This window comes from Ciona robusta, chromosome 7, assembly GCF_009617815.1.
Source record: "Ciona robusta chromosome 7, ASM961781v2".
NCBI lineage: Eukaryota > Metazoa > Chordata > Ascidiacea > Phlebobranchia > Cionidae > Ciona > Ciona robusta.
The window spans coordinates 7,737,422-7,763,240 of NC_143241.1; the positions used below are offsets into that span (position 1 = coordinate 7,737,422).

Here is a 25,819-nt window from a genome sequence, read left to right on the forward strand (position 1 = left end):
TTTAATTTCCACAAAAATATTTATTATAAAACGGTAATTTATTTTAACCGGTTGTTAACTAAATAGTAACTAATTATTAACGAGATATTTGAATATTATGAGATACTATATATAGTAGGGTGAGGGAAGATGGGACACCTTTAGCACATAATAACTAAATATGCTAATCGCATTTTGAACAATTAACAACAGTCTATGGGAGTCGTGAGGATACGGTTTTATAATTCTTTGAATGTTCTTTGTTTACTATTCAAGTGGGACGAGAAAATAGAATGAAAAAGTGTCCCATCTTTCCCCATCTCAATATATGAAATGTTACCACAGTTCACTTGTTTATGTAGCCAACACAAAATATTTGCATAAACCATAACGCTAGCACCGTAACTTAAAATATATGAAATTTGTAGCTCTTTACTATAACCTAGTGACGGAAAATTTTAACAAAAATTACAAATAACATTTTGCTGTTTACAAAAATTTAAAAAAAAAAATATTTTTTTTATAGAAAAAGTATTTTCTTTATATAAATCTTATGCAAAGTTTAGTATTTTATAACGAAGTACTTTATGAATGGATGTTGCAAAACAAACGTAATCACTACTAAACTGTGAAAGTAGAATATTTTCAAACGTTTTTACAGATTTTTTGAAATTTAAGAATGTTAAAATTAAAACATTACAGAATAGGCTCAAAATTTGCACCATGAACTAAAATCAAATGTCTGCTTTTACTAATTTAAAAAACACATCAGCTTTTACCAAATTGTTTAAAATTCACAGATTACCATAATTTCTTATCAAGTCATTAATTCATCAAGGTCCAAATCTGATTCGTCAAAATCTGGGTCATCTGATGCTTTGTTGCCTAGCGACAAGGTGAAAGGTTATTATTGGTTGCATCTGAGACCTTGGTTGTCAGTTTAGTACCCCAACAAAACCGAGGGTTATAACTGTTTAAAATGCAGGGGAGGCGGAGATAGTTAGACACACATTCCTATGAAACAAGATTAAGGTATAGCAAAAATTCCAGGTCCATTACCCCAACACCCAGGGTGCTACCATTTAGACCCCACTGAGGCAGTTTATAGACACTCAATAATAGAGATTTTATTCTATAAGGGTGAGGTATTCAGTGAGGCACACCTGAGACCTGGGATGTAGGTCTATTACCCCAACACCCAGGTTAAAACTCCAGGGCTATTACCCCAACACCCAGGGTGTTACCATCTAGACCCCACTGAGGCAGTTTATAGACACTCAATAATAGAAATTCTATTGTATGAGGGTGATGTCTTCAGTGACCCCACTGAGGCAGTTTATAGACACTCAATAATAGAGATTCTGTTCTATAAAGGTGAGGTCTCCAGTGAAGCACAGCTGAGACCTGGGATATAGGAATATTACCCCAACACCCAGGGTGCTACCATCTAGACCCCACTGGGGCAGTTTATAGACACTTTCTATTCCATAAGGGTGAGGTCTTTAGTGGGGTATACCTATACAACATGGGTAAATCCCCTAAACACACACCTCCAGAACCCCAAACACTTGTTCCAAAGGTATTCGATGAATTAGAAGTGACGCTGTGTCGTGGTGCAGGTGTTTTCTTGGGTCGCGCAACTGTGATGTAACAATATGATTGTGATGTAATTAAACGTATTGTGACAATAATAGCATGTAATATAAATATGTGATATTAATGAATATGAAATAGAAATAATATACACATACTACATAAAAATCAAAATAGAAACAGTATATACATAAACATAGAAATAACATACCAGGTGTAGGTTTGGTTGGTTCATCTTCAAGCGAGGAAACTTGGAAGGAATCGTCATCGTCGAAATCCTGTTTATATTATTTCTATGAGACATAAAATATTTTTTTGTATAGTATATCCTTGTTTACAAAAAAGATTTCCATTTTACCTAAAAACACAACAAAAAAAAATTTCAGAATTTTTTAAATATAACCCTCATTTTTATTATACAATCTTTATGTTTATATAATGTTATTTCTATGACCTCGATCTTGGTTTGTGTCGGAGCAACATCCACAGCTCCCACAGGAGGGCGACCACGAGCGAATAATTGTTTCTGGATTGTTGAACCGAGACGTTGAACATTTGATTGTTCTGTCACAAACAAAAAGTTTGATTATTGAATTAATATTTGACAAAGAAGCTAAATAAATATTATACGAAAAAAAATGCATTTTGCGAAACAAACTTTTTACAAAAAATTTAATAAATTAAAAAAAAAATTAAAAAAACATAATTTTCAATTATTGAATGGCACCTACCATATATATTTCAGTATATCTTAGTTATAAATGCACGTTTACAAATAGCTTTGGTGTATTAGTCAACGGTGATGTCTTTTTCAAGCACTAGTGAAGAATCCTCTGGTACATTACATAATAGGCTGGTGGGAAGTTTTAGAGATTGGGGTTTTTACTTGGACTTTTTTATATAACTGAATAAGTTTATGTTACTGTGTGTAATGAATAATATTTTCGTGGGGAGAGGCAACTGGTGTATTTTGTGGTTCATGTTTTTTTGGTAAATAACACCAAAAGTGTCTTACCTAAGGCAGTTATGCGACAAAAATGTCAAATACAATTACTTAAAAACAAAAAGAATTTTCCAACCTTTATGATAATTATTCTCGTCGGTTGAAAGCAAATCTTCAACATCGTCCCAATCCCCCTCGTCTTTACGGCCACTAGGAGGTGCTATGGGGGTAATTTCGCTTTCGTCATCTTCGCTGTCCCAAGGTGACCTGGAATATGTAAATTTCTAGATTTAAAAAATGATTTTTTTAACTAAATACTAAATTATAAAATTTACAAATTTTTAACAATTTTACCAATTTTTTTAAAATATGAAAATTTTAAAACGTTACAGCATACAGTTAAAAATCAACCAAAAAATTCTCCTAAATTATAAACTACTCACGTAACAGGCTTCGTTTCTTCCTTCCTTCTTGGGGATCGAGTGGGGGCGACGGGGGTTGATTCTATATGATCTCTATGGACAGGTTTTGCTCGTTTTAAACCACCGGAGGGGGTAAGGTCGGGTTGAGACGTCGATTTATGAATGACTTCTTTTTCCACCGGTTTCAATCTGAAGAAATATTTGATTGACTGAGAATGAAAGAGTAAAAACATTGGTGTTTGTCGATATTTTTTTTTTCGAGGTATTAAAAACAAATACAAAAAGTAATTCTTACTTTTTCCTGGGCAAAGTTGACGATTTGTGTGATTTCGGGAAGCTTTTGCGACCTACATAGAAATAATATAGAATTATGCAACATGAAGAATTATAATTTACATTTTTACATTTTATTCAAAAACTAGTTTGAAAATAACTTTAGGCTTTAAAATGATTTTACATTAAGTTCAACATTGAAGACGCAAACTCTTTATAAAAAAATGATATCGGAAACAAAAAAACATGACATCACAAGCAACAAATATGAAACACTAACAACAGTTATGACATCACAATACCTGGTGTTCTCTTCTGCACAGCTAATCCCAACCTTCTTCTCGCTTCTTCCCTTATTTGGTAGTACGCTGGTATATCCTTGGCTTGCTGTTGGCGCTCGGTTTTCAAAACCATTAGTTTGTTGGTGAGTGTTTTACTTGTGAGGCCTGCTGCTGTCTGTGGGGGATTGTTGTATTAATAAAAGTTAATAGTTTGTATTGTGTTGCCTGTGTAGAATTAATTAATGTATTGTTTTCAATGTTATGCAGTATTTAATTTAACTATCCGTTTGTTGGTGAGTGTTTTACTTGTGAGCCCTGATGCTGTCTGTGGGTGGGGATATTATGTTGGTATGAGTTAATGTATTTTATTGGTATGAGTTTTAAAACTTCGGATATTGTATTGCAATATATTGTATGGATGTAGGGTTAACGTATAAAAAAACCTTGCATAATTACAATGTAAAAATATTGTTATGTTGTAGTGTTTGTACGGGAATCAAATTCTATTTAAATAAGAGACTGACAATGCCATTTAGGAAATATATGTTTTATATTTGTACAATACAACTGGTTGGACTCGATTTTTTACTGTAATATATTTTTTTGCACCAGTTCCAGAGGTTTCTATGTCTGACAGAAAATTGTGTAAAACATGTTATGACATCACAATATATTATGGCATCACACCTTGTTATGACACAATACCGTACTATGACATCACACCCTACTATGACATCACAACTCACAGGGTCTACACCACACTTAGCAACTCTTTCGTCCAACAAGTTTATAAGCACGGGTCGTATTTGATCCGAAGCTTCTTTGATCCTCTCCTCCCTGTCCGGCATCTCTCCAACCATCTCCTCTTCTTCATCATCTGTATGTAGAAATGGTGGATTAAAGATTTATCAAAAAGAAAATAATAAAAAAAATTGTAAATAAAAGTATTTTTTTCAAGAAAAGTTTAAATTTCAAAAACTTTAAAAAGCACAAAAATGATACAAAAATTTAAAAATCTTGAACAACAAACTTTAAACCATGAACAAAAAGTAATCTTAATCTTTCTTCACTCTCACCTTCTATGGCATAGCTCACTTTTGGCTTCGGTTCCTAAAAATGTTTTGAATGAACAGAAATTATAAAAATATCGGAAATAGTTTTAACAACTGACTTCTGGCAACGACAGTCTTATAACCTGGTGTTTTGTTTCATACACCTCGTGCCGGCTTACAAGTTACCACAAATTTAACTTATTTATCATCGCGTGCGGGGAAACGACAGTCGTTATAACACGGTGTTCTGTTTCATACACCTTGTACCAGCTTATGAGTTACCACGTATGTAACCTATTTATGTTTACGTAATGGGGCAACAACAACCTCACACTTAAGCAACTTTGTGTAGAAATTGTATCAAAACAGCTTGCTACCCATCAAGTTACAACACATATTTATCAACGAATATGCACACAATATAAACTACTATGAATAACAAACACCACGCAAACCTGCTTCCTTGCACTTAGCTTCTTGATTTGTTCTTGTAGTTTTGCAACTCTGTCGTCCGAACCACTTTTCTTTACCTGTTAAAACAATAAACCATTTGTAAAATTTTGTGCCACTCTATAGCAAATAAATAAGGTCCAACAGAATGACACAGGACCAGAGTGGGCCATCTACCTGATACCCATTTCTATTGTATATGGGTGAGGTCCTACAGCATGGCGTGTCATAAGACCTGGCATGGAACACCAGGGGACTTGGGAGTTGGACCAGAGTTGGCCCATTACCCCAACATTGTATATGCACATTCTATTCTATATGGGTGAGGTCCTATAGTGGGGCATGCCATGGAACTTGGGATTTAGACCACAGTTGGCTCATTACCAGATATTAATTAACAATTATTTTATCAATTTTAACAAACTTGTTGTTTAAGAATTCTCATTTGTCGTTCCTGCTCTCTCTTTAGCTCCTCTTGGTGGCTGGAAAGTGACAACGATTGTTCTTTACGAAGTTTCTTCATCGCAGAGGACAAAGCTTCAATCTGGGACCAAACATGGAGGTGGGACCATTAGTGTGGTTGGCATACTGTACATTTTATTGTATTTGAAACAAATTTGTAAAAAAAAGTTTTTTTCTAGAAAAACACGGATAAAAAATTAAAATACCAGCAAAATATTGAAAAAATAATCGAAAATATGCAAACAATAATCAAAAAATTACAACATGTCAAAATGTCAAAAAAAAATAAAAAAAAACAAAACTGACTTTTCCAACTCTATCCACCCACCTGTCTTGTTTTATCCTGGTTAATTCCCTCCAATGTTTCCATCCTCTCCTCGTATTCTTTCATCCGAACCTTCTCACCTTCTACCTCATCCACAAGGTCACCAAGGTTGGATTGCCGGACATCCATGGTCGTTTGTAGGTTGTCGATTGTCTGGGGGGAAGAAAACGAGTGTGCAATATATTTATTATATTAGTCCTATGGCTCCTTCACTGTGGCAGGCAAGATTTAGGCCATAATTTGGCCAATAGAAGCCTGGACATCTGTAGTCGTTTGGAGGTTGTCATTTGTCTGGGGGGTTAGATAATGTGTTCGTTACATTTTTTCAGTTTATTAAACAGAAACCATTAGTTGGACTTGGTTTTTGTCCGTTACAAAATAGTGCGTGGCAGTAAAGTGTTGTTATTGGTGTAAAAAACTTTAAAAACAACCATTAGAAAGCACTGAGAATTACACAACTGCTAACACTTGACCCCAATAACTAAATTTCAGCAAAACATCAAAAATGATGCCCCTGTCCCTTGGCCAGCAATAGGTTGTAGAACCCGGGTTGTTGGGATAATATATTACTATTCAATCAAACACAACCAATTTTTTGACCAGCCATACATACAAAGCCAACCTAGCTGCCCATCAGGCATGCATACATTAGTTTAACTAATCCTTCATATAACTGTTACGTCTGAACTTTGTTGGGTTTTGGGCACGTCAACATTTTCGCGATAACAGTTCAGACATAACAATAACCACAACCAACCTTTCTATAACCTTCTTCCTTCTTCTTAAGTCCCTCAATATCTTGTATGAAAGTCTCCTTCATCTTGGTGAGTTCCTCTTTCCACTTTTGCTCTTCCTCTTCTTTCCAACGATCCATGTCCCTCCGCGACTGTTCCGCCCAACGTGTCTTCTCTGTCTCCGCCTGTCAATCAAATATAACCACTGTCAATCAAATTTAACTGGGAATCAGAATTTTCATCTGCCAATCAAGTATATTGACTCTTTGACTGTCAATCTAAGATATAAAGAGACCAAATGTCAAATATATTAACTTCAACAAAAATACAACAGAAAATAAAAGAACATCAAACAAATTAACTAAGCTTAATAAAAAATCAATAAAAACCAACAAGATCAACATAAAAATTACCTAGAAATCAAAACAGTGATAACTTTTCACCATCAAAATTCCCATTACAGAAAAAAAAAACCAACAAGAAATTACCATCAAAATCTAAATAAGCCAATTCATACAAGAGCTTACAATACGCTTAGCCACAAAAACAGAAACCCCCAGAAAAAAAAATTTTTTTTTTCAGAAAAAAAATTTTTTTTTTTCTACCATGGGAAAAGAAAGTTTCCAAAATAATAACTAATCACCTCTCTAAGCTTGCTGTCAAAGTTCTCTCGTTCTTTTTGTAAATCTGCTTCCAGTTGTTTAAGGTTGTTCGATAACTTTGATTGTTCACGTTGGGAATGTTCTGGAAGTTTTTAGGTAATAGAGGTGTTGTGGCGGTTGTTGGTGTATATTGTTGGATTTGGTGTGTAATGAAAATGCATATTGTGTAGTTTCCTTCAGCTCATACCAACATTCAAGACCTTTAAGCCATTGCAGTGTGTGGGATAATTTATGGTGTATACTGTTGGATTAGGAATTTGACAAAGTGTATATTGTATAGTTTCCTTCAGCTCATGCCCACGTTTGAGCTGTTTAAGCTATGGTAGATAATGGATAAGCAGACATGATTTTGTACACATTGTGTATAGTAGTTTCTTGTATCTCATGGCCACAATTAAGCTGTTTAGCAGTGTGTGGATAAGCAGATACAACCCAGTAGTAACCACAGGGCTGAGGACACACAAATACAGAACATGCACACAACAAAGGACAAACATACCAATAACATCTCCAATGTAACTAACAGAGCCCGGGTGTCTCCGTTGAATGTGACCTTGAAGGAAACTCGCATTCATGAAAGCTTTGTCGCAATGTGGGCACTAATGAGATAAAAATATATTAGAAATAAAACAATTGGGAAAAAAAGGAAATATTAAACAATAAAGTAACAAAGTAAAATGTAATTCTGACTGTATAATTTGAAAGTGCAACTATTAACAATTGGCAGTTTTAACATCCTAATCAAATACCATATTTCGAACAATGGATTAAAAAGTGTCGACACTGATAAAAGAATATTTAAGCTTTTTAGGTTTATTATAACATTACATACAAATAGAAAACATAGCCACAAATAACACTTATCTATATACAAGCTATAAACTCTTACAAAGATTAGTTCACCTTATAAAAACTGTCTCACTTATAACTATTATACAATTCTATACAAGTTGAAAACACATCCACAATTAAAAATAACCACATATATATATATATTATATGAGTTATAAATCCTTACAATAATTAGATTAAAAGATTTTCTCACCTTATAATAACTAGAAGCACCAGCCTCTATTACAAGTTGTTGTTGCTCAATCATTTTACGTCGCTTCTTGTTTTCTTGTTTTAACTTTGCTATTTCAGCATTGGCTGTTGCAAGTTGTTGTTCAACTCCAACTTTGTCAGCAGCTGTGTTTGATGCTTGGGTTTCCATGTCGTTCACAACAGATTGTAGATATTCCTGGAAGTAATATAAGATGGAATTCTGATTAGGTGTTAGGTGATGTACTTTTGTTTGGTGGTGTATTTGGACTTAAACCCTAGGGATGTGCCGAGCCGAGCCCGAACTCAAAAGCTCGTGCCCGAGCGTCTCCTTTTTTGACGCTCGGCGCTCGGCTGAAATCTGGGCCGAGCGCCGAGCCTCATATGCTATTGCTATAATGTTGCACGCGAGAGCGAAAAATACTGAAAATGAAAAAAAGTGAAGCTACTAAGAGAAGATAACGAAAACAGTCAGCGTAGCTTCCTTTTTTATTTTTCGTTCGTTGTGAATTTGCTCTTTCGCAAGTAACGAATCGCAACGTTAGTGAAATTGCCCGTATGGAATTACAGCCGGTGTCAAATTACACGAGCGCGCAATGTTCCTGTATCTGATTTTAAATAAAAAGCTAATAACTCTTAAACTTTTTTATAATGAAATAAATAAACTGCTGCAACCATGGGGGCTGTTTTGTTGTAATGACAGACCCATTTCCGCAAACACGCACCCAGACAGAAAGTGCTAAAACAGGCGTTGCATTCAATATTACTTTCTTTCGCTGGGAATTGGAACATGTTTCATTTAATTGTTACGTCACTTGTCCTATAACAACATAACTATAAATTCTGACGTTTCATAATATAACAATCGGGAAGAATGTTCCCACTTCCAACCAACCACAAGTTCGAAACCTCGTGTATGAGCGTCACATTTTTACGCTCTGCGCCGGCGTAGGATATAAAGGAAGACGCATGCGGTAGCATACATTCTACACCTAACAAACGAAGCAATCGTTGTGAACTTATTCTCGTGAATAATGACGTAATGAAACTCCGGTTCTCGTGCGGTGCCATCAAACGATGTTTTTTGGCCTCTGTCCAAGCTCGACCGGGACGATACTATGTAATATCATATTGCAATCTCTGTTGGTTCCAATTTACTGATATCGTCGCTCTTCGCTCTTATATTTGTATCAATTAAAATTTACCTAATCGCGATTTACCTGCATTTAAACTAATCATCAGAAACAAAAATTATACACAAACTACAGATCGTATGGAAGCGAATAAAACACGATTGTTTTATAACAATCTCGTTTGTAATGTAACAATCGTAATGGTTTATTAAAGTTATTCTGGCATAAATAATCGTTACATTATCCACGATGGACATGCGTAAAACTTACACCAATGTTTCATTTATTGAAAAGACGTTTCTAATTAAGTATAAATAATGTAATATTGGTCCTAATTTACCGCATAAAGTAGAATAAAAAGATTAGTGTGCAAAACCAATATCTAAAGCGTTTATTTCGCTTTAGAGATAACGTTGTTTTTTATCTGTATGACAGACCCCTTTTGAACGCGCTAGTTGCACCACTGGCTGCAAAAGTTATAAATACTTTTTAATTAAATAATTTTTATTGGAAATTACGAAACGAGACGTCTTTTTAACCGCAAACCACGTGCTCTGTAATATTTAAATTAGCGACGCTTTTCGACTGAATATGAACGCGTTCTCGTACGCCTTTCTCCTTGATGACGTCATAGGTGCTTGGGCTCGTGCCGAGCTTTTCGTTGAAGCTCGGCGCTCGGCGAACCCGAGCTTTTACAACTTCGGCACATCCCTATTAAACCCTAAACTGGTGCTTTGTTTATGACTGATTGTAAATATTCCCGGTTTCAGTGGAGTAATTTATATTGCAAGTTATTATGGGTGTTGGGGAAGTAGGGAAACTCTGGCCTAAACTAAAATCCCTCTGCCTTGCCTGGCCATTAGACCAGCACAAAGATCAAGAGTGATCTATTCTGACCCATAGCTCAGGTCAACTGGTGGGTTATGTTATAGGGGTAATGATAAATATAACACAGGTGATACTGGGGTAACCTTAGGAGCAAATTGAGGCCTAAATCTAAGGTGCCTTGCCATACCTCAGGTCTTACCAATGTGAAATAATTAAATAGGAGAATCCTGTGGGATAAAGTTGGTAACCTATAAAATATTAAAAACTTTGCAAACAGCTTATGTATTAAAACTAGAATAAAATATCATTGTTTTTTATCATTTTAAGTTTATCCCAGTGTAATACACAAACCTGTGAATGCAGTAGATACTCAATGGTATATTGGGCAAGTTTGAAAAGCTTCACGAACAAAGGATCCAAGTCAGACACAGCGTCAACATTGCAGAAGGTAACCGTTGATATGTTTTCCTGGAAATTAATAGTTTAAATTTTTTTAATATTCAAAGTTTTTATAATCTACATAAATACAAACAATATGGGGTCTGAATGTCCCTTTAGTTTTTTTTTCATTTATCTTTACTTTTTAGAAACTTACATAAATGTAACTATCATCAAATGGCCAGGCAACAACAGTCATTATAACATGGGTGTTTCATACACTTCAGGCTCGCTTACAAGTTACCACGTATGTAACTTATTTATCCTCGCATGGCGGGCAATGACAGCCGTTATAACACAGGTGTTCTGTTTTATACACTTCAGGCTCCCTTACGAGTTACCATGTATGTAACTTATTTATCCTCGCATGGCAGGCAACGATAGCCGTTATAACACGGGTGTTCTGTTTCATACACCTCGTGGCTATTTATGAGTTATCCAGTGATTTGTAAGTAGTCATAAGACATATAATTATTGTTCAGAACAGATTTTTTAAATTTTTTTTCATTTTTAATATCACTGATAGAGTGATAGTTCCACTTCCCACAAACCCCTCCTCACTTGCAAAGTAACAAAATCAAGTTCCCTTGCAACTCGGTCAACGTCGATCGAACTTATCTTCCGCCAGTTGATGTCGCCAAAGCGCTTCCGGAAATGAAAAGCAGGAATCGGGTTTTGGAAGTTTTGTTCCTCCATCTCGTAACTATGGTCAATACCTTGAAGGGGGAGAAGGTTATTGGGATAAAGTAAAAGCATGTTTGGTGAGAGTAGTTAGGTGTTATGGAGGTTAGGAATTTTTTTACTCTTTATGGGTGAGGTCCTTGTCAAGGACCTGGGATTTAGGCCAGATTTAGGGTTAGGGATTGGTAAGTAATGAAGGATTCTTCACTGGAATTCTTAAGTATTTTTCTGATTGTTAACAAAGGTCATAATAATTTAAACCACAAAGAGGTAAGAAATAACACAAAAACAAATCTCTAACTACTAACATTTTTTCAGTTTTAAATAGATTGTTTTCCCTACGATGTTACGAGAATTATTAAATTTTGATTGTACGGAAATATTTTTTGCAAAAATAAAAGTACTTAGGTTATATGCAGGGGCGCAACCAGGGGGGCTGTTTTGCTGTCATGACAGCCCCCTTTTCCGCAGACACGCACGCAGCCAGAAAGTGCTAAGACGCACACACACGCGTTGCATTCAATATTAGATTCGTTCGCTTGGAATTGGAACAATTTTTCGTTCAATTGTTACGTCACTTGGTCTATTGCAACGTAACTATTAATTATGACGTTTCATAATGTGCCCACTGCCCAACCAACTACGACATCGAAACATCGTGTATGAGCGTCATATTTTTACGCTCTGCGCCGGCGTAGGAAATAAAGGAAGACGCATGCGGTAGCATACATTCTACACCTAACAAACGAAGCAATCGTTGTGAATTTATTCTCGTGACAAGTGACGTAATGAAACTCTGGTTCTCTAGCGGTGACAACGAACGACTCTGTTCAAGCTCGGCCGGGACTTTGTAATATCATATTACGATTTCTGTTGGCTCCAATTTACTGATAGCGTCGCTACTTGCTTTTATATTTGCACCAATTAAAATTCACATAATCGCGGTTTATCTGCATTTAAACCGGTGGTTTCCAACTTTATCTACTCGCGTATACATATTTTTGGTTCATGCAGCGTTCTCGTACCACCTACACACTAAACTACTAGAACCTCGTGAACAACTCATTTTAAATAGTGAAATTAGAAACCGTACCGCGGGCACACCTATTTTTCCGCGGGTATTTGTAACACAAACTTGGCACTGCCTTTCTCAAAGCTGCGTGTAAAATAATTGTAATTTGCCAATTAAACAGGGTAACAGGGTGGAATAAACAACCTAAATATGTTCCAGAAGTAGCGCTGCTGTATATTTACGATGTTTTCCTCAGCCAAGCAGCATAATTATTACGAAATAGTAGGGATTCACACGTGGATTCATTGCACCATAATAACGATTGTTTGACCTGGTAATTGATTACGACATAATAGCAATTCACACGTTGAATATCTGCGTCATAATAGCAATTGTCCCCTTGATTATTTAACATGCATGTGCTTAAAAACAGGTTGGATATTTGCCTTTTCACGAATGCGCATAAGTAAAGATAGGCTTGCAAAAATACTTTGTACACGCATAAAGCAACGCCCAAGTTTAAAAAGTTAGGAACACCGGTGTAGGGAATATAGCATGAAATGTCACGCTGTACGTAATTTATGTGGATTAAAATAATGCTTACGACAATCACTAAAAGATCATTTGTGATCGTTTGGTTTGAACTTAATAAGGTGCTCGCGTACCACCTGGGAGGCCTTCGCGTACCATAGTTTGGGAAGCACTGATTTAAACTAATCATCAGAAACAGAAATTATACAAAAACTACAGATCGTATGGGAGCAAATAAAACACGATTGTTTACCAATAATCTCGTTTGTGACGTAACAATCGTAATGGTTTTTCAAAGGTTTATTCTGATGTAAATAATCGTTAGATTATTCACGATGGACATGCGTAAAACTTGCACCAATGTTTCAACAGTTTATACTAATTTAGATACGTCTTTTTAATAATGTAGTGTTTTTAATTTACCGCGTAAAATGGGATATATATTAGTGTGCACAACCAATAAAGGGAGTGTTTTATTGTGTCATAGATAAACGTTGACTGGACGTAACTATGACAGCCCCCTTTTGAACGCGCTGGTTGCGCCACTGGTTATATGTGATATTGTAAAGGAGTTTTGTAACAACATTCACAAACACAATATTACGTACACTGGAAAAAAACAAAACTCAAGTAAATGTTCATATCAAGATCAAGTTTACCTTGTGAATAACGAGACGGTGACGAATACATGGTTTGTCCCGCCATTTTGCGATTTTTTTATAAACTAATTGTTAAAAAGCTCTTGTTATATATACACCACTAAAACATTATCCAAATTCTTGAGTAGTTCTGCAAATAAAGACAAAAAAACTTTAAAAACGGTAACTACGTAAATCTAAATATTTTTCAAACATCCAATTCGGTGCTTCCCCTAAATTTTGATCCGTTTGAAAAGTTACGCTTGGTTGGTTTCTATTATATCATATTTCTATTATCACAAATTGTAAGTTCAATTAAAATACAAAAATGAGAGTATTTAATTAAAAACACAACTTTTTAACGTAAAAAGTGGTAGTGCAGTAAATACTGTCTCTAAATTCTAAAATACGAGCATAAATTTTGATTCAAGAGAGCATTTTTTCTTTTTTTATATCACGCTTCAATGGTTTCTACGTCACAGAGTAGCATTCGCGATGTTATCTTTATCAAATACCTCAATAAATATTTGTTTTAAGCAGATTTATTTAGCCGGTTAACAAATTCATGTTGCAAGTGATCAGCATAGTTGTGGAGGTGTAAATTGGCCTTTATTCGGCAATATAAGCATCAGTGACGTCACAATGGAAACGACGTACACAGAAGCAGCGAACAAAATAACAGATGATATCGACGTTTGTGACGTAGCGGGGATATTCGAGAAATTGAAACAATGCGACTTCGAGATGTACGAACCTAAAGGATATGGAGATGTGAAGGTAATGATCATCATAGCTCATTAGTTGGTGGCGTTACTATAGTAGTCAAAATATAAAAGGGTGGGGAAAGATGGGACATCTTTCACTCTATTTCCTCGTCCCATTTGATAGTATCAAAGAAGATTCAAAGAATTATAAAACCGTATCCTGACAACTTTATAGACCGTTGTTAATTGTTTAAAACACGATTAAAATATTTGTGGCACTTTATTTCGTCCAACAACAATATTTTTTCCAGACTTTGTTCCATGATGACGTGATTGAAGCGATATCGAAAGTCGCGAACATTGCTGCCGATATTATGACGTCACAGACACCGAACGCGATCGTTATCAGCGGTTGTGGAACTTCTGGTCGCGTCGCATTCTTAACAGCCGTATGTAAAGGGGGATTTTCCTGACAAGAGAATTGACGTCATATTTATACGTCATTTGTAATTGACGCTTGCTTTATAACGATTGAATTTTCGCCCACAATGGTATCAGCCAACAGTTTTGCCCTGCTTTTATATAAAAATCTAATTTTTTTTAGAGGTCTCTCAATAAAATTGTTCCTGGTGAAAAATTCCGATACACGATTGCTGGGGGAGATAAGTAAGTTAAAGATGGGTGTTACATCATAGTTCATATTGTGATGTAATACCATATAACACAGGGCATTGTTCACGTCACAAGAAGCACCGGAAGATAATAGAAAAGCCGGAGTTAACGATTTGATAAAAGTATGTTTTCTTAAAATCTAGGTAAACTTAAACTGACTTTAGCTGAATAACACTGGGTTTAGATGTTGATTTCTTTATACATAGAGGCAATCTTATACGCTGTAGTGTAAACGCCGTTAAACCTTTTTAAAGTATTGCTGATAATTTGGACATCTCATAAGTGACCACTGGATTGGAGCAATTGCTGTTAAATTTCTTCCCTAAGAACTGATTTGGCAAAGGCGAGCGTCGAATCTGAAACCTTTGGGCTAGACCGCTAGACTAACCACTGGGTCATGGCAAATTATATACTTATGCAAAATTACACAACCAACCAATTAAAATTACGTCACAGAGCACCATTGATGACGTCAAGGTCCTATACATCGGCATCACATGTGGATTATCGGCGCCTTACGTGGCTGGACAGCTAGATTACTGTATGGATAATTTGGACAAATTCGTACCAGTGATTATAGGTTTTAACCCAGTACATCTTGCCAGGTATAAATGAATGTAACTTATTCATACTCGTGTGGCGGTACAATGACAGTCGTTATAACACGGGCGTTCTGTTTCATACACCTCGTGCCTGCTTACGAATGCATAAATGTTAACTTATTTATCCTCGCGTGGCGGGGCAATTAAAGACAGTCATTATAACACGGGTGTTCTGTTTCACACGTATAGTACTATGGGGTAAAATGGATACCGGTTGGCGCATAACATATAGTAAGGTGGGGGAAGACACCTTTGACACATAATAACTAAAAATCCTGATCGTGTTTTAAACAATTAACAACGGTCTATGGGAGCCGTGAGGATACAGTTTTATAAAAAATCGTTAAATGTTTGTTTACTACCAAATTGGAAAAGAAAATAGATTGGAAAGGTGTCCCATCTTCCCCCACCCTACTAAACTATATTTCCTTATCGCGTTTCATCATTCATAAAATAAATTTACTCACAGAAAGAATCCGATTTACGATTGGGATAAAACCTTCTACGATGGTAAGTATATGACGTCATATTAATAATAATGACGTCACCCCCTTTTTGTTCCAGTGGTGACGAGATTAGAAAGATTGACGTCACAGCGAAAAGGGTTCCTGATTAACCCAGTGTTAGGGGTAAGTACCTAAAACGATAACTTTTGTTGGGTTTAACAGCTATACCCTTTTAATCAAGCAGATTTTACTATAGTATAGCGTGTTTAAACGACTGTCGTTTTGTTGCTAATCCCTTTTTTTCGTAGTTTTAAATAATTTGATTTTCGCTATCGTATTTAAACAGAATAACAAACTAATTTTCGGATTTATGTTACTTCACAACATCGCGTCCGTAGCGCTTTATACACTCCTTATATGATGTCATCATCACTATTATTACGTCACAAACAGGGTGAGGCGATCACAGGCAGTTCTCGAATGAAAGGAGGTTCAATCACCATGGTGATATTACAAACTATTTTCACTCATGCGTTAAACGGTGTCTTGACGTCATCAGATATGACGTCACAACTCGAATGCAAAAACCTTTTGAAAAGTTACCAAAACACTTGCAGGCGAGTAGTGTTCTTTTAGTTTAGCTTAAATAAAATCTATTCCATCAGTTCTAACGTTTTTACCCAAATATCACTCTTTGATAATAAATTACATTTCAGATTATTCTATGAGTCATCTACGACCATCGTGACCACTTTAATGACGTCAGCGACTCAGAGTTTAAAGTCAAACAGTAGCGTTTATTACGTCAGTTCCGGAGGAAGCGGTGTGCTTGGGATAGTTGATTCTACTGAGTGTATACCAACTTATGGGGCAAGTACGTCATAATAGGGTTGTGCAACGAAGTACGTCACGTGTGTGACGTAGTGGGCGAGATTTATCAGAAAACTTGGCACATTAAATACTACCCTGTCTCTAGCCCAGAGGTTATGGGTTCAAGGTTCGACGCTACTACCATTATCGGCGTATATATGCCATATTTTAATATAAAACAGTTCAGAAGTTAAGTTGCATATTCCACCTCATTATTTTTGACTGACAGGTCTTGATGACGTCAGAGGCTTTATAGTTGGAGGTTACAGAGAGTTCAACAACGCAGAAGGCGATATTGGAAGCTTGGTGAGCAGCGCCGTCTAGCGGTTCGAAAATTAAAATAATTGAAGTTTTTCATTTATATCGCGGTTGACAAAAAGCACAATACAAAAAAAACAAGAAAAAGACAGAATAAAAAAAACACATTTTTTATATCGCACTAGAAATCAAACCTAACTAACTTATTGCTTAAAAGTACGGCTGCTATTTTTAAACTATTAAAATTTATCACATAAACAAGTTAAAACTGCCATTTTTTATATGCAGGGAAAGAATTATCAAATCGGGTGTGACGATTTAAGCAAGTTACTTAAGTTACGTGACCTGGAACACAACGACACGATACTCGTTGTAGCGAAAAGCTGGGACGATCCGGTTTTGAACGAAATTCAAGTTGAAAAAGGTAAAAAAAAATTAAAATTATTGGCCGTCGTGACGCTGGTTAGCGCGCCTGCTTCCAGTCCATAGGTTATGTATTCGCGACTCGCCGCTGCTACCATGTCCGGCGCCGAGGCATAGTGGTAACGCGCCTGTCTGGAACTCAGAGGGTTCAAGGCACTACGCTGCTACCATTGTGGGCGTATGTGTCCTTGACCAAGACACTCAACATCAACTGCTCCAACCCAGTGGTCACAAATGTGTTTTCCAAACTATCAGCCATACAATAATTTAACCAATCATTAAGGCCACCTAACGGTAATTGCTCTTATAATTTTGAATCCACAGATTTAGGAACGCAGTTGAAGCTTGTAGCGGCATCACAATCAAACGTTTATGTCGTCGTAATAGACACGGAACAAGGAAAACGCGAGAAAAATATGGTAAGCTTATGCTTTAACACTTAGTTATATACAAATGGTTAAATCATGTGTTTATGCATTTATTCTTTGTTATTACAGCCAGAATACGTCACGAAATTGTTTGTAATTTCTATTGATTTAAACGAAGTAAAAAACTCGGTTAGCTCCGCATTGACGCCTAGCGGTATAGAATTACTGAGTAAGAATTTGATCGAAATTTGCAGCAAGTGGATTTTCAATGCGGTGTCTACAGGAGCCCATGTTCTTATTGGAAAAGTAAGTATAGTTGGGTGGGGGAAGATGGGATACCTTTAGCACATAATATCCAAATATCCTGATCGTATTTTAAACAATTGACAACAGTATATAAAAGTCGTGAGAATGTGATTTTATAATTCTTTTCCTTTTCTTTGTTTGCAACCAAATGGGACGAGAAAATAAAAGAAAAGGTGTCCTATCTTCCCCCATCGCACTATATATCTATTAGGCGTAGTAAAATGGTCTATGTAGGCTGGGGTAAGATGGTCTATTTTTGGGGTAAGATGGTCCGCACGACTCTAAAATAACTAGTAAGCAGGCACGAGGTGTATGAAATATAACACCCGTGTCATAACGACTGTTGTTGCTCTGCCATGCAAGGATAAATAAGTTACTTCTATTTATTCAGGCATTTACCTATACTTTTATTCATTCAGGTGTTCCGTAACTACATGGTCGATTTAAAAGTGAGCAATCAGAAACTATTCCATCGTTCAATCGGTATCATACAGGTTCATACGTCATAAAATTTTGTTACGTCATAAGTTATCACGGTATTTAATTCTAGAGGTTTTGCCCGAGTGTAGCGGAACAGGAAGCTATGACGTATTTGTTGAAATCCATCTATGACGTAATTAATGTTGATGACGTCATGCATAGATCGATTCAGGATCATATTTTACGAGCAACGCCGAAAGATAAGGTATTAACGACATATTGTTTAAGTGCTGCCGTGGCACAACAGATCGTCTCTAGCCAAGAGGATATGAGTCCGAGGCTGGACGCTGCTAACATTATGGGCGTGTGTGTTCTAGCTTTATGGCATATCCTTAATTGTCAGTTATACAAGAAACCAATCACTCACAAAGTTACATACGTGGTAACTCGTAAGCTGGCATGAGGTGTATGAAACAGAACACCCGTGTTATAACGACTATCGTTGCCCCGCCATACGAAGATACAGCAAGTTTCATTCATTCATAATAGTTACATTTATTTCATAATTCATTCATAAACTCCGGCACAAATCTTAGTTCCCATAGCGTGTTACGCTGTAGTACCCAAACAGGCTAGAATGTTCAAAGACGTTATATAGTTACCTGATTATTCTATTATGACGTAGGTTGTTCCCACCGCTATCGTCATGGCAACAACGAAATGTGACGTCACACAAGCGCGTCAGCTTCTTTCCAAGTATCACGTGATTCGGGATGCTTTGTCATCAGTTGTGACGTCATAATGAAACAACAATGCAATAAACACCTACGCAATATTCCCTGCACATAAAGATCTTATAAAATCACAAGTTTAACGAGAATTTTTTATTTCAAGACATTTAATTTGTGCCATGGACGGTTTATAACAGTAATGCTTTGTAAGCAATGTTATTTAATGTAGAGTTTCTCAAACAATGAAAAACAACTCCATTAGTAATTGGCAATCATATATGAATATTTTGCTCTGTGTGATGATTGATGCTGTATTGCCAAATGGCTTTCCAAACTACCATGTACCATGGGGTAATAGGGTGTTGTGAAACTATTATTACTTAATTATAATTTACGAAAAGTTTTGGTATATATTGTGTGAAATTGGAAAAATGGGTACGTTGTGCTATGAGACTTATAAGTTTAAGAACCATTGTATTAATGCATGTCGTGTTTGACCAATAGCAGCAAATCATTGGTATACACTACAATGTGATTCGAAAAAGAATGTGTTTTTTGTAAATTGAGCAAAATTTTAGATTTAATTTTTAATTATAGCAATTATTTAGCAACTTATACAAAGCATGAGATAATTTTAAAGAAAAAGTTACTAAAAATGACATTTCATTGTTCGTTTACAGTTTTAGCTTAAAAAGAAACAAAGAAATATCACTAAAGTAGTTTTAATATGGTTTCAAACACATTGTAGTGTAAACAAGAATTAAAAAAAGAAACTACTTTTTGAGAAAGAACACAAAAGGCTTTGTCATAGCAAAAAAATGCATAAATTTCATTAAAGAACCCAAAAACAGAAAATACAGAGCAATTTTTAAGATATAAGCGACTTTATATGCAACATATTAAATATTTAGACCCCTCTTGGGATACATTTAGTGGTAACGCACTTAGTAGCAACAAAACTTGCAACACACACTGAATGGTAACACAGTTATAAGCAACAATTAGGGTCGGGCTGCTATATTAGGGATAGATATTGGGATGGGGCCTTGTTGGAAGGGGTAAGCGGGGTTATGGGGCATCACCCCGTTTCGTAGGGGGTAAGGGGAACTCCCTTGGTGTAGTAAACCAGGGGCAATGAAACCCTGGGGTAAATAGGGGTATTCCCCAGGCAGGTAGTAGGTAGGGAATAGGGGGTGCTGGGGTAAATAAGGAATAAAGTTACCCGATGCCCCAAGTTGGGGTTGCGGGGTTAATTTCTGTCGTTTAGCCGGCATTTCTTTAGCACTAGGTGTCGTGAGAGCACGCTTTGCGTTATTTCCACACTGGTTGGCGCAAATAGCCGTCTTCTTTTGGGGAGTGATGAGGATTGGAAGATCCACATCCGGGGATGGAATCTGAGCCTTCTGTATCTTTCCCTTCCTCCTGTACTTCACTTTACTTCTCGTCTGAACACCAACATCCAAGATCACATTAGGGGAACTACCATCTGGCCTCTCGTCTTCTTTAGTTGGGGAGTTAAGCTTGAGTCGAAGTTTGGCCGGTTTTCGGATTGTGCGCCCACTACGCCGAAGCCCGGTGTGCGTCGTCGGTTCAGGACTTATTAAAGATACTTTGGCAGCATTTTTTATTTGGTCTTTTAGCGATAATTTTGTCCGAGAAGGTTTTAGAGAATTTCTCCCTCTCGAACTTGATTGTTCATTGCTTGTTTCTTTATTATCTTCGCTTGTTTCTTTATTATCCGGTGCTTTGCTCTTTTCATCACCATGGTTAGGTTTATCGTACACAAGCCACCTTTTCTTCACAGCAAATTGGAAAGGGTCGTGACCCTTGACCTTTGACCTGCTACGCGTCACAATGGTTGATTGTTTATCACAATCAACGTCATTCACAGTGGTAACGGTATCCGGCGTTTTTTCGTTTTTCTTTATGACATCACAGGCAGAATTCTTACGTGTTCTAGGAGGTAACAAAGGTATTTCATTCCACGTGCGAAGAGTTTTCTTTCTGCGCAAACTTCTTCGTAAAGTACGAGTGTTTTGGCAACCAGGTGATTTCTCTTCTACTTTTTTATTCTCATCTTTCTTCTTCTTGTTTCCTTGTTTTGTTATTTTTTTTCCATTTTCTTTGTTTTTAGCTTCAGCATTTGGCAACCTGAAATATCAAAGTCTTTAAGATAAAGACAGTGTCTGGTTTTTATTCACAGCTTGTTTTAACAACTAACGTTTTGTGTTGATGCTCTTCTCTTTGTAGTTTTAATAATTTGATCTTAGCTATCAGTATCTAGGTATAAGTAAAACTTTATGTTGTTTTAGTCCCAATTTTACACTGATGATGAACCAAGTGAAACATCTGCATGCGTCTCTTACATCATCAGTGTAAAACGAGAGCTGAACTGGCAGTGTTTATAAAGCTGTACACAAGTGTGGACTACCCAGCTCTCTTTACACTGATGATGAACCAAGTGAAACATCTGCACGAGTCTCTTACATCATCAGTGTAAAACGAGAGCTGAACTGGCAGTGTTTATAAAGTTGTACACAAGTGTGGACTACCCAGCTCTCTTTACACTGATGATGAACCAAGTGAAACATCTGCACGAGTCTCTTACTGTTACACTACATCTAAATAATATTTTTTTCTGTTCAGTAAAAAGTATATAGCAACAGCCGGCCAATGTGTGTGGTTAATAATAAACCAGCAACACAGAATCCCATATACTTACATAGGGTTAACTAATACATCTTGTAGCATGGTAAGTAACTCCTCAGCAGTTGGTCTCACATCACCACTTGCATCCACCATCATACAAACAACTTCCCTGTGTATAAACATACGATAATGGTTACATTACATACATAGGCAACAAACCAGGGGTGGCAGGATGGGCCCGGAAATTTTATGCACTGTCCTAATCAGTAATCAGTAAACATTAGGAGCTAATAAGTTAGATGTATTTTACAGGAATGTAAAGAAAATTAAAATTTTGGTACAGGAATAAATATCAGAATACTAAATAATTAGCAACCTTGTTGGATCAAAGTAACATATGTGGTAACTCGTAAGCTGGCATGAGGTGTATGAAACAGAACACCCGTGTAATAATGAACTTCATTACCCAAGCCAAGTTAAATAGGTTACCATTCAAACGTTTTCTTGGGATTGAAACAGAACACTTGTGTTATAACGACTATAGTTTTCCCCACCAAGTGAATATAAATAAATTACATTCATCCAAATATTCATCACTGCCCAACCTTAGTCTATCTTTATCTCCGTCCACGCAAGTAGAAGACAACATCTTTTTTTCCTTGTTCATTCCACGAACAAACCCAACAGGTTTCCGACGAGACGTTCCTTCCAATAAACGAGCGATGTTGAGCTTCGGGTCGTCGAGTAGCACCTCACCTAGTGGTAGAACCTCTGTGTCACGGCGTACGTAAGTTCCAAGGAGAACTTTCTTGGTGCTGGCGTCAATAAAGGTTATGCGATCCATTATCGACCAGAAGATGACACCTGTGTAAAGGATGTGGGTGGGATTTATATGGGTGAGGTATTGCAATGCCATGTTTAGATGTATGTAATAATATACTCTATTAAATTAGTGAGGCCCTACATTTAATAAGTGGGTTAAATAGAAGACTACTCCTGTGAATGGGTGTGCTAATGATTCTAATCTATAGGCCTACAGGTCCCTACATTTAGTCCAAGTTGGCCAACCACCCCCCAAAAACAGTTAAAATCTGATTTTTTAGAGGGCTCTAATAAAATGGGCCACAATTTTAAGACATTATGTCGGCAATCTGCATATGCGGTTATGTAGCATTACATGAGTATACCAGGTTCAAAGCTGGCATTAAGTAACACCACATACTAAATCACTGCCATATAAACCACTTACCCAATGCAAACACATCAGCCTTCGCCGTGTACCTTCCTTCAAATACCTCGGGTGCCATGAAGAAGTCAGACCCACAAGCACTTGAAAACCATTGATGGTTTACATTGGTGTCGCTGGTATCTTTGGTGGTGCAAACCTAGAGATCATAGGAATAAAATAACAAAAATCAAAAGATAGCTTAGTGTTTTAACTTGGTGTGTGTACCTGCTTTTTAAAACATATGAAGATATGTGCCTTTGAGGAAGAGTTTACAAGATATAATCACAATCCACAATGGTGTATAAATATAAAGCTTTGCAACTTAAACTATAAATTAAACAAATGTTTCCCAACAACGTGATACAAACCATTAGTGAACACTGGGTTGAAGCAATGTCTTGCACAAAAACACCCATCAGTATCGAGCACTGAACACGGTATCTTTCGGTTATATTTATCACTACTAGTATACGACAGTAGCATTAGCACTTCGAACTGTATTTTCAACATAGATATTGAAGCTTACCTTAGATAAACCAAAGTCAGCAATCTTTAACAACGGGATTGAATTGTCGTCTTTGGAAGTTTTTCTTACGAGGATATTCTCCGGTTTTAAATCTCTGTGGGAATAATATTCACAGTCAAGTTGCTGAAGCCATTGCAGTGTGTGGATAAGCAGACATGACTTTTGGTTGGTTTGGTCATTTACATCCTTGTGGGTGGAAACTTAAGCGACTTATCCATGGTTGCCACTTCCATGCCCACAGTCGAGTTGCTGAAGCTATTGCAGTGTGTGGATAAGCAGACATGACTTTTGGTTGGTTTGGTCATTTACATCCTCGTGGGTGGAAACTTAAGCGACTTATCCATGGTTGCCACTTCCATGCCCACAGTCGAGTTGCTGAAGCTATTATAGTGTGAGGATAAGCAGACATGACTTTGGAAACTGGAAACTTAAGTGACTTACCCATTCCTAATATTCTAACCATAACTCAGTATATTCATAAATACCCTTACAACCCCACACCCATACATACCTATGAACCACATTACTACGATGTAGAAACGAGATGCCGTCAGCGAGTTGTATCATGAAGGATGAGTTTAATGAAGCGAGAGGAAGTCGTGATAGAAGATAATCGTTCATATCTCCACCATCGCAATACTCCATCACAAACCATAGGTTAGCACTTCTATGCTTGCTGTCACATTTGCCTGTGGGAAAAAAGTTGTTTTAATAAGTGTATGAAAGTAAGGTAACATGGGGTAATGGGAAAACTTCGACTAAATCCTGGGTTCCGTAGCGTACCTTGTTGTAGGACCCCATGGACGTAGAATACACAGGCATGCTATGGGACCTGAGATTTATGTCGGGGTTGGCTAACTACCACAACACTTGAGGAGTTATTAGTGGCCACTGGGTTAAAGCAATGTCTGCTAAGTGTCTTAAGGACAAATACCCCTTACAGTAACAGTGTTGAACATGGAACCAGGTATCCTGCAGTGATGATGCAAGTGCCTAACCACTGAACCACGGCACCACATTTCAAGTATACCCACTATCCCAATGTAAATTAAGTTACATTGGCCTATGCCGTCTATACACTTGGTAACACCGCAAAATTTGATTGACATTTCCACCAAAGAAAGATAATTATTTAGCCCAAGGACACTCTTCAGTACCAAGCATTAAACCTGGTATCCTTTGCTTACAATGTAAGTTTCTAACTACTGACCCATGGCCCGACGCCTGTGTTAATAAAACTCACCTTTGATTGACATTTCCACCAGCGAAAGATAATTATTGGAGTTTGTATCTCCATGTTTGAGTGTCTTCATTCCACCTGGATGTTGCTGGACGCACTCCTCGAATCGGATGATGTTGGGATGATGCTGGAGGGAGGAAAGAGTCCAGAATTCCTGAAGAGCAAGTTCCACGTTTTCGGGAGCATTGCATCGAACCTGGGAGAATAATGAATGAATAATCAAAGCTTAATGTTACTTTATCTACTGTTCATCCTTTGTTCCTTTATATAAAAACATTAATTTTATTTCAATGCTCCATCTGTAATTAAGCAAGAATTCAGGAGGATCTTAAAACGTTGAATAATATAGCTTTAACAATAGCCAAAAATGTTGAAAATAACATTTTATATGTGAAGAATAAATAAACATTTTATTGCAGACTCCTAACAACAAAAGCGAAAAATGTAACAAAAAAACTTTTGGTTAAAATTTTGGGGTAAGTTTTTGTTTAATAACATGAAATATAAAAATGTCAACAGAAATTTCTATTTTACCAACCATGTATTCTAACTTCATTCTGTACTTTTTACATGAGATATGAGCCAACAGTGAACACATTTATTACTTACTTGCTTAATTGCCAAAGCTTCTGATTTCTTTCCCTTCTTAGATGCTTTATAGACCGTTCCAAAGCTACCATTGCCAATTTTTCCAAGGATTTTGTATTTGTCCATTTTGTATGACCTGTCTAACTATTGTAACAGGGCCGTATCCGCCATTACTTGTTTTAAAAACAAGAAAATGAAAAAATGAGACTAATTTCGGCTCTTATATCATTCTGATTGCATATGTCTACTTAAATCTGCATATATTATAAATTCAATACATTGGGTTAACATAAAAATAAGCTATAATACT

General features: G+C 36.6%; 3 protein-coding genes across 4 annotated transcripts; 1 reads left to right on the plus strand and 2 right to left on the minus strand.

Annotated features, from left to right (window-relative positions):
• LOC149734397 (cilium assembly protein DZIP1L-like) lies at nucleotides 1-13,657 on the minus strand. The gene is made up of 20 exons (XM_089880896.1): nucleotides 13,500-13,657; nucleotides 11,178-11,332; nucleotides 10,530-10,646; nucleotides 8,222-8,416; nucleotides 7,676-7,775; nucleotides 7,158-7,258; nucleotides 6,538-6,699; nucleotides 5,784-5,933; nucleotides 5,418-5,537; nucleotides 4,999-5,073; nucleotides 4,568-4,601; nucleotides 4,238-4,368; nucleotides 3,513-3,666; nucleotides 3,233-3,284; nucleotides 2,959-3,126; nucleotides 2,652-2,782; nucleotides 2,027-2,136; nucleotides 1,784-1,850; nucleotides 1,530-1,619; nucleotides 1-864 (listed from the first exon to the last, which is right to left on the minus strand). Exons 1-20 carry the CDS (start codon nucleotides 13,543-13,545, stop codon nucleotides 797-799), a joined length of 2,226 nt encoding a protein of 741 aa, XP_089737022.1. The 5' UTR covers nucleotides 13,546-13,657; the 3' UTR covers nucleotides 1-796.
• A 341-nt stretch (nucleotides 13,658-13,998) lies between these two features.
• LOC149734398 (glucokinase regulatory protein-like) lies at nucleotides 13,999-21,206 on the plus strand. The gene is made up of 16 exons (XM_089880900.1): nucleotides 13,999-14,255; nucleotides 14,494-14,631; nucleotides 14,787-14,848; nucleotides 14,910-14,976; nucleotides 15,311-15,459; nucleotides 15,926-15,966; nucleotides 16,021-16,085; nucleotides 16,356-16,519; nucleotides 16,619-16,776; nucleotides 17,002-17,078; nucleotides 17,319-17,454; nucleotides 17,778-17,872; nucleotides 17,951-18,127; nucleotides 18,547-18,621; nucleotides 18,678-18,812; nucleotides 19,233-21,206. Exons 1-16 carry the CDS (start codon nucleotides 14,121-14,123, stop codon nucleotides 19,347-19,349), a joined length of 1,791 nt encoding a protein of 596 aa, XP_089737026.1. The 5' UTR covers nucleotides 13,999-14,120; the 3' UTR covers nucleotides 19,350-21,206.
• LOC149734399 (uncharacterized) lies at nucleotides 19,417-25,792 on the minus strand. 2 transcript variants are annotated; one of them, XM_089880898.1, is made up of 8 exons: nucleotides 25,531-25,792; nucleotides 24,925-25,117; nucleotides 24,193-24,370; nucleotides 23,682-23,775; nucleotides 23,177-23,312; nucleotides 22,533-22,791; nucleotides 22,001-22,096; nucleotides 19,417-21,429 (listed from the first exon to the last, which is right to left on the minus strand). In XM_089880898.1, the coding sequence occupies exons 1-8, from the start codon at nucleotides 25,633-25,635 to the stop codon at nucleotides 20,280-20,282; spliced, it is 2,211 nt and encodes a 736-aa protein (XP_089737024.1). In that variant the 5' UTR covers nucleotides 25,636-25,792; the 3' UTR covers nucleotides 19,417-20,279. The 2 variants fall into 2 exon arrangements, with proteins under 2 accessions (XP_089737024.1, XP_089737025.1); XM_089880899.1 differs by lacking the exons at nucleotides 24,925-25,117; nucleotides 25,531-25,792 and adding an exon at nucleotides 24,779-24,805 and having other exon boundaries at nucleotides 24,193-24,371.
• Between the last annotated feature and the right edge of the window lie 27 nt (nucleotides 25,793-25,819).